The sequence below is a fragment of the Penaeus chinensis genome, chromosome 16 (genome assembly GCF_019202785.1).
Source record: "Penaeus chinensis breed Huanghai No. 1 chromosome 16, ASM1920278v2, whole genome shotgun sequence".
NCBI lineage: Eukaryota > Metazoa > Arthropoda > Malacostraca > Decapoda > Penaeidae > Penaeus > Penaeus chinensis.
Genome location: NC_061834.1, coordinates 8,604,054 through 8,616,553, shown reverse-complemented (window position 1 = coordinate 8,616,553; position 12,500 = coordinate 8,604,054). Strand labels below are relative to the sequence as shown.

At 39.4% G+C, this 12,500-nt stretch overlaps 1 protein-coding gene across 4 annotated transcripts in view; it reads right to left on the bottom strand.

The window, feature by feature from the left end:
- Positions 1-1,373: 1,373 nt before the first annotated feature.
- LOC125033333 (schwannomin-interacting protein 1-like) overlaps positions 1,374-12,500 on the bottom strand; it is a 172,274-nt gene continuing 161,147 nt past the window's right edge. For all 4 annotated transcript variants that reach the window (XM_047624740.1, XM_047624742.1, XM_047624739.1 and 1 more), the window contains 6 exons: positions 4,056-4,167; positions 3,327-3,457; positions 2,908-3,126; positions 2,527-2,638; positions 2,208-2,307; positions 1,374-1,921 (listed from right to left, as the gene is read on the bottom strand). In XM_047624740.1, the coding sequence (XP_047480696.1) occupies positions 1,798-1,921; positions 2,208-2,307; positions 2,527-2,638; positions 2,908-3,126; positions 3,327-3,457; positions 4,056-4,167 (798 nt within the window). In that variant the 3' untranslated portion in view covers positions 1,374-1,797. The remainder of the gene's footprint in view (positions 1,922-2,207; positions 2,308-2,526; positions 2,639-2,907; positions 3,127-3,326; positions 3,458-4,055; positions 4,168-12,500) is intronic.

Genomic DNA, 12,500 nt, shown 5'->3' with positions numbered 1-12,500 from the left:
CCTTAGTTAAAAGGAGATTTCTACTTGCTTTTTGACTCTTATATCTAAAACCAGTTCTCAAGTATACTGTGTGGAAAAGAAACACTGAATGATCACATGGACATTGGAATGCATGCTGAGATGATAAGTGTAATCTTCTTAGGATATTACACATAGAAGAACATGGCTTAATATTTCTTCTAACCCAAATCTGAGCTACAATATGTCCATATGCAAGTTCTTTTTTCAATTCAGTTTGCAGTGTCTCTAAACTATTTATCATCAAGTATCAATTGTAGAGTATTTCATATGCCAGACATTCCTTGCCATCATCTATGACACCAGGGAACATGTGGCACATTTCTTTAAAAATTCAGTCCCTTGGCTTTAGTGATGCAACAAAAACTTTGTACCTCTCAACCGTACAGTTCTTCCTAATTGTGATGGATAGTGAAAATTTTTATCAGAAAAATGAAATAAAAATAAATGAAAGTAAAATAAAATTGCAATAATAACAATGATAAAGTGAGACAAGACCTCCAACAACCGTCCTGCTTTATAAATAAGGTTACACAACCACATCACATTGTATCCACTGCTGTGAGTATATCAGGAATAACCTTTCAGATTTTGTTATTTATTTCTAAAAAAAGATTTAACAATTTTCTGCCCTGTACAGCCAGAAGCTATTTCTTACACATGGGTATTTTGCAGTAGGCTATACGACAATTTAGCTCATAGAAAAGAATATTAAAACTGTACTATTTCAGAGATTCCTAAATAAACGCTACAATGTTGCAGAGGTACCTGTATGTCAGTTTAGGAAGTGAAAAAGTTCATAATATAAAAAAACAAGGTAGCCACTACAATATCAATACAGAGAGTAAAGGAAAATACAAAAGTGAGTGAGAGAGAGAGTGAAAATGAGGTCAAGAGATCTCGGCAGAAAAGGAAGCTGACATCCCTTTTCACCTCGCTATTTCTTCCAAGGATGTATTTACTACATATCCTACCTATTTATTCCCAAAAATAAAAGCTGACTTGACCATACCTACATAAAAACAACCTAACAAGGGGGTGATATCACAGCACCATGAGAGGGAGAGTACATTAATCATGTACATTAAGTATCCTTTGACTGTTCAGCTAAAGCAACAGAACTTTTTGAATAAAATGAAAAACACATATTCATACATACACACACATATATAATTACATATATATATATATATATATATAAATATATATATAATATAATTATATATATCATATATAATATATTACATATTATGTATAATATATTATATATTATGTTTTACACACATACATACACACATGCATATATATATATATATATATATATATATATATATATATATATATATATATATATATATATATATATATAACCCTGCAAACTAGTAACCACTTGCCAGAAGGAAAACCTATTCAACAAATAGAAAACTTTGAATACAAAAGATACAGCTGCTCAAAGTTAATCAGTTGGATGATATAGTAGCGATTAAACTTTTTATAAAATAACTATCATATTAATATTACTGGGATCATTCACTCACTTTTGTGAAAATGACTGTTGAAATCATCCCCCTGTTCAATGATAAAATCTCTGACAGTCCAAACTCTAGAACTAGCACAGTAGACGATGGTTATTTCAATCTCACTATTCATGAGTACTATTTCCCTTTCTCTCTGTGGACAACCCACCAAGCTAATAATGGCTAGTTGATCAGTACACTGACATATAGGAATTGAATAACCTGCCTATGCTGCCACCGGCTAGGCTGGTGGACCATCAAACTACTTCTTAATCTTTAGTCTCATCGAATTAGATTTGTTTCTTGGGGCTGGGCTTGTGGTCCAGGACGTCTTTGTTTCATCCTTGCTGTCTGTTGATCGCTGGAGGCTCAGCTCCTTGGCGCCACTGTTGGGAATATTGGATTCAGTCTGAGTAAGTTTTGTATTTATCACCAAAATTTGTTAAATGTGCAATTAATCCACTCCAGGTAAATACTAAAATCGGTGTATTTAAAAAGCAACTTTTTCTGCAGTTATCGTATGAATTCATTAATGCCATATGCTGAGAAATGCATCAAATGTGGGTGTATAAGCAATCCAGTAATATTAAACCAAAAACTTGAAAGGAACTTCTATAGAGTTGAATAACAAAAAACAAGAGAAAATTTTTCCCTCATAAGGCTGGGACTCACATGTGTTTGGTTAGATCTTCAATATCAACCAACATAGAGTCTTGCTCCATGTGCAGGTCATCTCGCTCCATCAGTAAAGTGACTAAATCTTCATTCAAGCCTAAAAAAAAAAAAGAACTGTGTTATTATCTTTGTTTTTTGAAAGGATATATTAAATAATGTTGATAATAATAATGACACACATACATTATAAAGTCTCACACTTTATAACAAACATTAAAAAGGAATATTTCTTTCATCACATATTTCATTTACTGGCAAATAATAATTCTAGGATCTTGTATTATATCCATAAATAAAAGAAAAACAAACTACCTACTTTCAATTTGTGTGTGTAGGTCATTTGCAATAACTTGCAACTGTGCAACATTCATATCTGTGAGAATCTGCCTGCTGATTCGCCTCTTGCTGTCTGGGAATGGCACACCAATCTGCAATACAAACAGATGGAATATGTAAGTTATAAACTGGAAATTCATCTAATCTAACTAGATAGGGCCAATCTGAATATCACTTCAAAAAATTATTTAAAAAGGTAACAATAAAAATAGGTCCATGCTCAATGTGAATTAATAAATACACTGGCAATAACCTATTAACCAAAGAAACAAGTAACACGACAAGACCAAAAATAAAACAACACTTCGCAAAATAGAAATCAGTTTTCTCCGGATCTCAATCAATGCTTCCGGTGACTTACCTTGTGGAAGCTCTCCCTCACAATCTCTGCAATGGGACTCTTCTTTTTCTGCTGCTTCTCAATCTCCATTTGCATTCTGGCCATTTCCTTTGCCTGTGCAAGCGCCAAGCGAGCCTCTGCTTGCAGCTGTGCTTGCCGTGCGAAGAAATCAACCTCCTTCTCCCTAATATCAGATTCAGAGTTTGACGTCCGAGTCCTTGTTGGTTGTGGAGTTGAAGCCTGTAAATTTTTTTTGTAAATGCTTAATATTTGTTGCTAGTTTGGTAAATATCAATAAACAGCCGAATTTAAGGCATAACAATATCATTATTGTATCTTATACCCACATATGATAATAAAAAGTGAACAATAATAGTAAAAAAACAATTCTATCACCAAAACTGTTTCAATATAAAACAAAAACACAAACTTTAACACACCTTGCTGTTTGAAGATGTGGTCGAGACCCGATCTGTTTCTATTTCTCTATCTTGAGTACTTTCTGTGTCTGAGCATTGGCTTTCACAGTCACTGGCTGTCTCATTCATGAAACATATTTGTAGGTTCATACCTGAAGAAGTAAAATGCATGGTTACTCCAAATCTTTACAATCATCTACATACTCCAAAGTCATAATCTGTCATATTTGTATAGTTCTTTTATGTTGATTTTATGAAAGTTTTATCGATTTTAAATGTGTCCTTGTTTGTAGTGTTTATGTAATCATAAACATGATTATCTTTTCCCACAAAGATTCTTCTGTACTCATTAATTACTTTTTTTTGCCACTTCCAAGTTTAACCCAATGGTACCAGGTAATCACCCTCTCTAATACTGTTTTCTTTGTGCCCTCGACTGATTTTGCTTTTTGTTGAATTTCCAGATTTTTTTTTATGCTATTAATATAATTGTTGTCATTATTGTTGTTGAGCATTTTAATTATTATAATGTTATAAACAATACTAATAAGAATAAAAAATATAAAAAGAATCTTTCTGCAAATCAAGGAAAAGGGAAAACAGGTGAGCTAGGCAGGACTAGTAATTGAAGACAATCAATAAACAAAACGACAGTGGATATGGCATGTGTTCTTTCAATCCTGGCAACAATGGGTTAATTATACTCCATATTAACCATCTCTTAATTCATGACACAAAGAGGACACTTACCACTCTGTAAACGGGAATGTAGTGATGGCTTGCGATATGGCCTCTCCATGAACTGGTCGTCATCCACCCCCATGGCCAGTTTTCGCCGAATCTCCTCTCGGTCATTGCGCCGCTGAAATGAGGATAACACAAATATCAAGGAACCATTCATTGACTTTGGCAGAGTACAGTCTTGAATACTCTAATACCATAGTAATAGCTATCAATGACATGAGGAAATAATGAAAAAAAAAATCAAAGACTGTCTAAAAAATCCATATATGAGACTAACTGCAGATGCAATATCAGCAGAATAATAAGACATCTCAAAATAAAAGACAAAAATGTTCTAATATGATAAGTCTGGCTGTCACCACACAAGGACTTCTTGAAGTGAAATCTATAAATATCCTATTCTAATGAAAGAAAAGAAAACAAAATGAAAAATAAAAAATAAAACAAAAGAAAGAAAGAAGAGAAAAAAAGACGAAAAAAGTTATTTCCCTAACAATGTTCTCCCTCCTCTCTCTGCTTCGACGTGCCATTACCCTCTCTGGATGATTATAAAAAGTCTCCTGAGGTCTTTCGTCATCATCTTCTGACCTAATGACGCGTATGAACTTTTCCACAATGTCCTCTTCTTCTGGGTTATCGTTGTTAACGTAGGGCAACCAGTATTTGTGATTGTTCACCAGCACAGGCCATTTTAACTGTTCTAGCAGAGTTGGGTACTTTTTGGGCTCGGGTGAAACCGAATCACTGCCACTGTTGTCATTCGCCTCACTTGACTCATTCCAAATGATCTTAGACACTCTGTCCGACTGTGACTTGAGTGACGTGAACAGCTGTGAGGACACTTTGGCGGTTTGGGATTTGATTGAGTTTAGGCTGACCGAGGAGAGGCTCAAGTTTGTGGGGAGTCTTGACAGGGAATTCTGCGATCCATAGACCTCGTCTGCTGTCTTTTGTCTTTTGTGGCTTGAGCTGGTTTATTATATTACTGAACATGTTTGGGTCAGTTTATTTTCAGGTAATCTATCCATTAATTCTGATGGGATTCCAGAATAAAAATTAAAATATCAGATATTTGCACGATACAAATTATCTCCAAAAACAAAAATTTAAGAAGAAAAAGCAGAAAAAAGTCACATACACCTGATTCATACTAAAGAATAACTATTAATGTCATTAACTAATCTCTGAGCCCATTTTATATAGAATTCCTCAGCATTTGCATTTTTTCTCACAATCATGAATACAATTATCTATATAGCAACATAACAATTTCCCCATTTATTGCTATCAACACATGTTAACTATAGTTATCATCTTATGGATAAACCTGGCTTATAATTAAAAACAATTTCCATTTTCTGAAGTAATATCTCATCAATAAACCACCTGTGTTTTAGATGTAGGATTTCTTCCCAATTTTGCAATGCAATGTCATGTCACATGTCAGCTTTTGCTTTACTTACATTATAGTTATCTGTGAATAAAATCAACTGTTTTCCTGTTTGCATATAATGTGTAATTATTTCATAACACCACATACAAAATATTTAAGGTAAAGTTGAAGATCCAAGACATGAAACTTTTCATTGGAGTTAATTATCCGTTTTCGTCAACCCAGCATTCACTACATCTTCAGAAGCATCAACAGCCTGCACAACCCCATTAATAAGCTCCAAAACATAACACATAACACTTCAGACTCCAGCGAGACCCCGCCAGCCCGCCCTTGAAATCACGCCAATCCAGCCCCTTTCCTCGAGGGCCAGAAATCACGCCCAGGAAATCACACCTCGACACTTTAGACCACGCCCACCTCCTCCCACGACCTCCCCGACACCCACATGACCCTCCCCCCGTAGAACACGTCACTCGTTTCTCCTCTCTTCGGATAATCGCGACCAATTTCTGTCTTATAGGACGCTTAAAACACGAGAAAAGGGGAGGAACTGGAGGGTCACCGCTGGAACACGAGAGACAGAAAAGGTAATGCGGGTGCTCACCTTCCTCTCGCGTCGCGCCGTTGCCAAACCTCTACTGATTTTTTTTTCTTTTTTTTTTTTTGATTTGTGACATTTTGAAGGGGTGTTTCTGTTATTGATTGGGTGGGGGTGGGGTAATTTAGTTCGTTGTTCTAAGGTCGTATGTTTTTTTGTGTTTTTGTTTGGTTGTGGGTTGTGTTTTTTATTTAATTTTATTCTATTATTTCCGTTTCATACCATTTAATCTATAATATTGTGAACTGATGAATGTTCTCACCTATGTGTTACTGTCGATATTGAATCTTTCTAGCTATTCTACCAAGAAGAGAAATATAGCCCAACCACACTCATAAATTGCGGGAAAACCAGCGAAAAGTCGTAACTACAAGACATTCCTGTGTTCAGTCACGTGGCACCACCGCACGTGACACTCGTATCCGTTCAAATCTCTGGGATGGACAAAGACTTATATAAATCTCAACACTTACATACATCATATATACATGAATACGTGTATGTACGCGCGCGCGCGTGTGCGTGTGAGTGTAGGTGCGTGCATGCGTGTGCAAATGCGCGTGTGTGTGCATATCCGTGTGTATGATACGGTTCACAAAATCGTTTCTTCTATTTCATGAATAAAGCGTGACGAATAAAAATGAGAAGTTTATTGCCATTACGAAGACAGAATCGAAATGCTATATATGTATATGTGTGTGTGTATGTGTGTGTGTGTGTGTGTGTGTGTGTGTGTGTGTGTGTGTGTGTGTGTGTGTGTGTGTGTGTGTGTGTGTGTGTGTGTGCGCGTGCGCGTGTGCGTGTGCGTGTGCGTGTGCGTGTGCGTGTGTGCGCATGCGTGCACTGAACAATTACATTTCTGAATGTATATTCAAAATTCCTTATTAGCATCCGGAAAGCGTTTCACTAACCGAGTCTTAAATTCCAGGTAAATGACCTATACAGTCAACATGACACCACTATCACCGTTACACACGGCCTTGTTACGTTACCAAAGTGTCAAATCAAGCTAGATTGACCCTCCCTCTGCCCTGTGTCATAGTACCATTTCAGGGACGCACTTGATGCAAAATAAGCTACCATTTATCGTTTAAAGTTGCCATCTCAAGGAGTATTCACGTACTTTGCCTTTACACGTGGTTTAAATTCAGTAGTCAGTCGTCACAACAAGGAGCAGACTTGTTTATCGAAAGGACCTGTCTCGAGTGTAGGGGCCGGGAGGGTGAGTGGGTCCACCAGGGAAGAGGGGAAGGGGAGAGGGGGATACCCAGCCGGCTGGGGGGCCCGAGGGGAGTCTGGCAGGGATGAGGGGATAGGGGAGAGGATGGGAGAGGGGGATACCCAGCCCCGCCTACCCCGTGAGACCCCTTGTGGTGGGCTGGTCCGTGTCAACTTTCAAGTCTGACAAACTGTAGGGGGAAAGGGTAGGGCATTTGAGGGGGGGGGGGGGGAGGTCTGGCTAGTAAAAGGGGTTCTCGTTAGCGGATCTGTTGTTTGTGATACTGTGGCTATTTTTACGTTTTCATTTATTCTTCTGTGAAAGCACTGACTCATTTATGTTAGAACTACCGATGTACTCCCCCTCCCCCCCGATATTTAAGGAGTAACAGCGCTGAGTACCCTTCGATTTGAAGTCTGTGAAAATCGTTTTATTATAATATACTTATGACAGGTTTCGCAATACCATAGCTGATTTCAACAGTTACTTTCTTTTATTTAAGTTAAATGGGCTGACAGTCCATAAATCAGTCAATCATAACAAAATCATTCAATAAGATCCCGGACCAGTCATCACTTTGAACACTATCGAAATTTCAATACGGAATCCGAGATCCTGTTGCCTCTCTACCCTGACAAGTGACTCCAAACAAACAAATCTATTCTATTATCTTTTTTTAAATACTACGAAAGGCGACGGTTGAAAGACACGGAGATGAAGAGCGGAGTGAATAATGTGTCACAAAAGAGTTAACACAGACCAGATGACGTTAGGGGATTGGCATGCGAGTGGGTGAGGCTTCTCGGGGTCTGCCTCTTCTCACGCCGCCGCGAAAATGATAAAAGCCGGGCAAAGTGGCCACGTTACCTCATAACAAGGCCGTTTAAGTGGAATCCAAGTGGACGCTGGGTGTCTCTCTGCAATCTCATAACTTTGCGGAATGGAGTTCGGTCCCCGCTGGTAAAATACTAGTTTCCGTACCGTTTCTTCTGGTTTGCCTAATGGTTAGCATGGGGAATGTGCAAACTCGTCAACCAAGCTCCATCTCCAACTGGGATTTGGCTGTTTCCCAATCGCTCGGACATCCATTTACAGTCGACGGGAATGAAGCATGCACCGAGAATTTCCTTGCCCGAGAAAGCCAGTCGGTCACGGTTAACCTGAACATCAACACTTTCAAAGATATTGAACCGCTTGGCCATGGCGAAGGAAAAAAGAGAGAAATATATCGTAGTTCGGGGATGACGATACCGATGCCGACTTTCACCCCGTTTAAATAGATCTTGAATAGCCAATACAGACAGAGAGTGAGGGTGTGGCCCTGACATGTATACAGAACCAGCAATCTAGCAGACAACATACAATTTAACGAGAGGCGTAGGATGACTCTAAGTGAAAGCCAAATTTCTCTGTCATGTGGATTCCATTTCTTTCTCTTTCAATTTGGTGACAAATCATGGGCCTCTTTCTTTCCAGGCTCTGTTTCCCAGCCATTCACACGATGGACACGAAAGGTGATCAAACCCATCACTGAAAGCGATCGTTTTTTTTTGTTTTTGTTTTAATGATTGAATTATGAGAAAAAAAAAAATCCCTTCGATGATTTCAAACCATTTCTTTTTCAGTGATTGACTTATTCGAGTGGCATTGTGAAATGAATATAGAAAACTTTTTCATTCTGATACTATTTTGAAAACTCCCTTGACATGACCAAGAGAAACAAAGTCATTATTCTTCCTCTGTTCACATCCAAGCCGAGTTAAAAATCTATTACGTCTAAACAAAACGGCTGATTGTGCTGATGCATGAGCACATATCTGAACCGCAAAACTTGGCTAGATAACGGCACTGTTGAGCAGAATCAACATACGGATCACTGGCCTACCTCTGGTGACGAGTGTCTTAAAGCGATTTTTTTCTTTTGATAATTGGAATGATTTTTCTTTTCCTTGATAAACGACTCATATTGTAGTACTCTTAACATCTCTCCGTCTCTATCACTCATTTCACTTCATGTTTCTCTCTGTCCCAGCCACCCCCTTTCTCTGTCATTGTCTCTGTCTCTCTTCGCCCCCTTTTCTCTCCCTCCATCAATTTCCCTCAGTTCTCTCACTTTACCTCTTTCTGAACACCATCCACTTTCCAAAATGGCACTACAGCATTTCCACGTGCTGACTGACTCAACAGTTCCCTCGCCACGGATTGTTGAACTGGCGTTTTGATTTTCACGCTCACCAAAGAAAACAGAAAAAAAAAAAAATACAAGTAAAACGTTATTTGAACGTTATTCATCTGGAGCGTGACTTGAAACGTTTAGGTCGACGAGCAGGTAACAGTAGATTGGAAATGAGTTTATGTTTGGTTACTGGTACCGTGTTTGATTTTCATGTTCAGAGTATATTGAAAACGGGTTTCATTGTTGTGTTTTATTTGGGTCGAGTTGTTTATGTCCGTTGGTAATATGTAACAGTATAAATGATGACCGATTTTATTTGTGTTAAAATACCATGTAAGAGTATATTGCAGACCTATATTTTCAGTTCCTGTTGTGTACTGGAAACCATTTTTGTTTACAGTTATCATGACTGATTGAATTTTATGTGTTTTTTTCAATTGAAAGAAACATATAAAATTCAATTGGGGTTAAACAAGAAAGATTATTGTCAACGAAAGTCATTGCGGAACTTATATCATGTTTTTAGAATGACATTTCCCTCTGGTCTCTCATATATAGAGATTCGAAATCTGCTCCGAATAGATACTGAGAATAATTAGAAAAATAAATGAAAGGAAAACAAGCGAAGAGTAATTAACAGATACCAGAATGCAAGAAAAAACAAACACAAACACATCGCCAATAAGAAAAAAAAAAAAAAAAAATACAGCAATTTCCTCCAAGGCCGAACAAGAGCCTGACAACCACTCTAGGACAGGAAGTAGATTACATACAAAAAATATTTTGGTCGCAAATACATCCTATCAAATAGAAGGGGCGGAGGCGGAGCAATATGACATGACAAGGATGACGTCACGCAAGATTCAACTAAGTCCATAAGGATTCATACCATTTAGATTAGGGCTAGGTTTAAATTAGGATGATTTTTTCCTTGTTAGATGTAAGAGGGTTCCCATGTTATTATATAATTCATGGTAATTTTTAGTACGCTATTGAGGTGCAAGCATCTTGTCTGTCTATATGCTGGCGCGCGCGTGTGTGTGTGCAAGAGAGAGATACGCGCGCGTGCTTATACTTTTTGTTTGCGTTTTCGTCCGTCCGTGCTTGCAAGTGCGTCTCTCTCCGAGCGTAGTAAGAAGCACAACACACAAAACCACATAAATATTTCCGACTCCACCCCCCCCCCTCCCTTTTTCGCCGTCCCAGAAGTCTCATCAAGACAGCATGTGCGAAGCTCCCCACCACCCCCACCCCCTACCCCGGCAGCCTTCACGCTACTTCCCCATGTGGGTCGATGGGGCCAGGGAGAGGGGCAGGGGAGGAGAGGAAGGGGAAGGGGATGAAGAAGAGAAAGAGAAAAAAAGGGGGAGGGGAAGGAGAGGATAAAGAAGGGAAATGGGAAAGGGAAGGGAAGGGGGAGGGGCTAGGAAGAGGGGAAGGGGAAGAAGGTTAAGGGGCCATGGGGAGGGAAAAAGAGGGAGTGGAAGATGGGGCTAAGGAGAGGGGAAGGGGGGGGGGAGGCGAGGATAAGAAGGGGAAGGGGAAGGGGAAATGGAAGGGACCTGAGGAAGAGGAAGGAGATGAAGAAATACAGAGGGGCCAGGGAGAGGGGGAGGGAAGGGAAGGGGAGAAGAGGGGGAATGGTATTGTCTTGTGTACCTTCCACTGAAAAAAGGACGATGGAAGCTTTCCGATTTGCCGCGGAGATCAATTACTTGGCCTTGTTCGCTTCATGGCCGAGCTAAGTGCTGGGTGTGTGCGTGTTATCCATTTCCGTTGCGGATTCAATAGGTCGAATTAATGTCTTAGAATCTAAACACGTGAATCCGCACACGCTGGCTCACAGATGCGCACGCACGCACGCACGCACGCACGCACGCACGCGCAAGCACGCACGCGCAAGCACGCACGCACACACACACACACACACACACACACACACACACACACACACACACACACACACACACACACACACACACACACACACACACAATAACGAAATTAACTCACAAGGCCACACATTCTGTTCGTGAACTATATACAAGACCCACTTAAACGGAAACAGTTAGCCACTTAGTCATAAACACACACAAAAAAAATAAGTTCTTACCCAAGACCCTGTACACGTAATATTGGAACACATCAAGGCTAATACAGCTGACATTAAGACGAAGTGTAACTGAGCATAAGTCTGAAAGGCATGAACTTTGAACTAAATTCGCTAAAATCTACCGGCGTCACGAAACATCACGTATAGGAGCCAGCCTTGTCATTATTAGACAGGATAGTTCAACGTCTTGCCTGACCGCTTGACACGTTATCCCGCCGTCGCAGAATACATAACACTGTCTTGCTCCTCCCCCTTGCTCCTTTTTTTTTTTGTTTACTTTTTTATATATTTTAGGTAATATACTTATTTTGATAATTTATCATTCGTCTGTTATCATTGTTTGGTTACAAATAATATTATAGTCATTCTTGTTCTTATTACTAGTATAATTATCATTATTATCATCATTATCATTATCATCATCATCATCATCATTACAATGACTATATTTTTTTCCTTTTCATTTATTGGTGATTTCTTTTACATTTGAGACACTAATTTTTCCTCGCTCGTTTCGGGTCGTTTCTTCCTAATTCAAGAACGACATACTGTGAGCGCCTAACTGGTCATTCGGTGGCCGGATAACTACTGTTAGGGTAGTTGTTAGAAACGACCAGATGCTGTTTTTGAGGGTGACTAATTGCTCGAATCACCAGCTGGTATTTTGTTATTTTGCCACTAAAAGACCTGGTCGTTCAAGTCGTCTGGTCCAACTGGGATCTACCTTAATAGTCGTCATGAAATGAAATGAAATGATCGCTCTAACCGCATGGATGGAAGTACATACATCATGAGAGGGGAAAATACGCGATGGTAAGGAGGAGGAGGAGGCGGTGGAGGAGGAGGTGGAGGGGGAGGAGGAGGAGGAGGAGGAGGTGGAGGAGGTGGAGGTGGAGGTGGAAGTGGAGGTGGAGGTGGAAGTGGAGGTGGAGGTGGAGGTGGAGGTGGA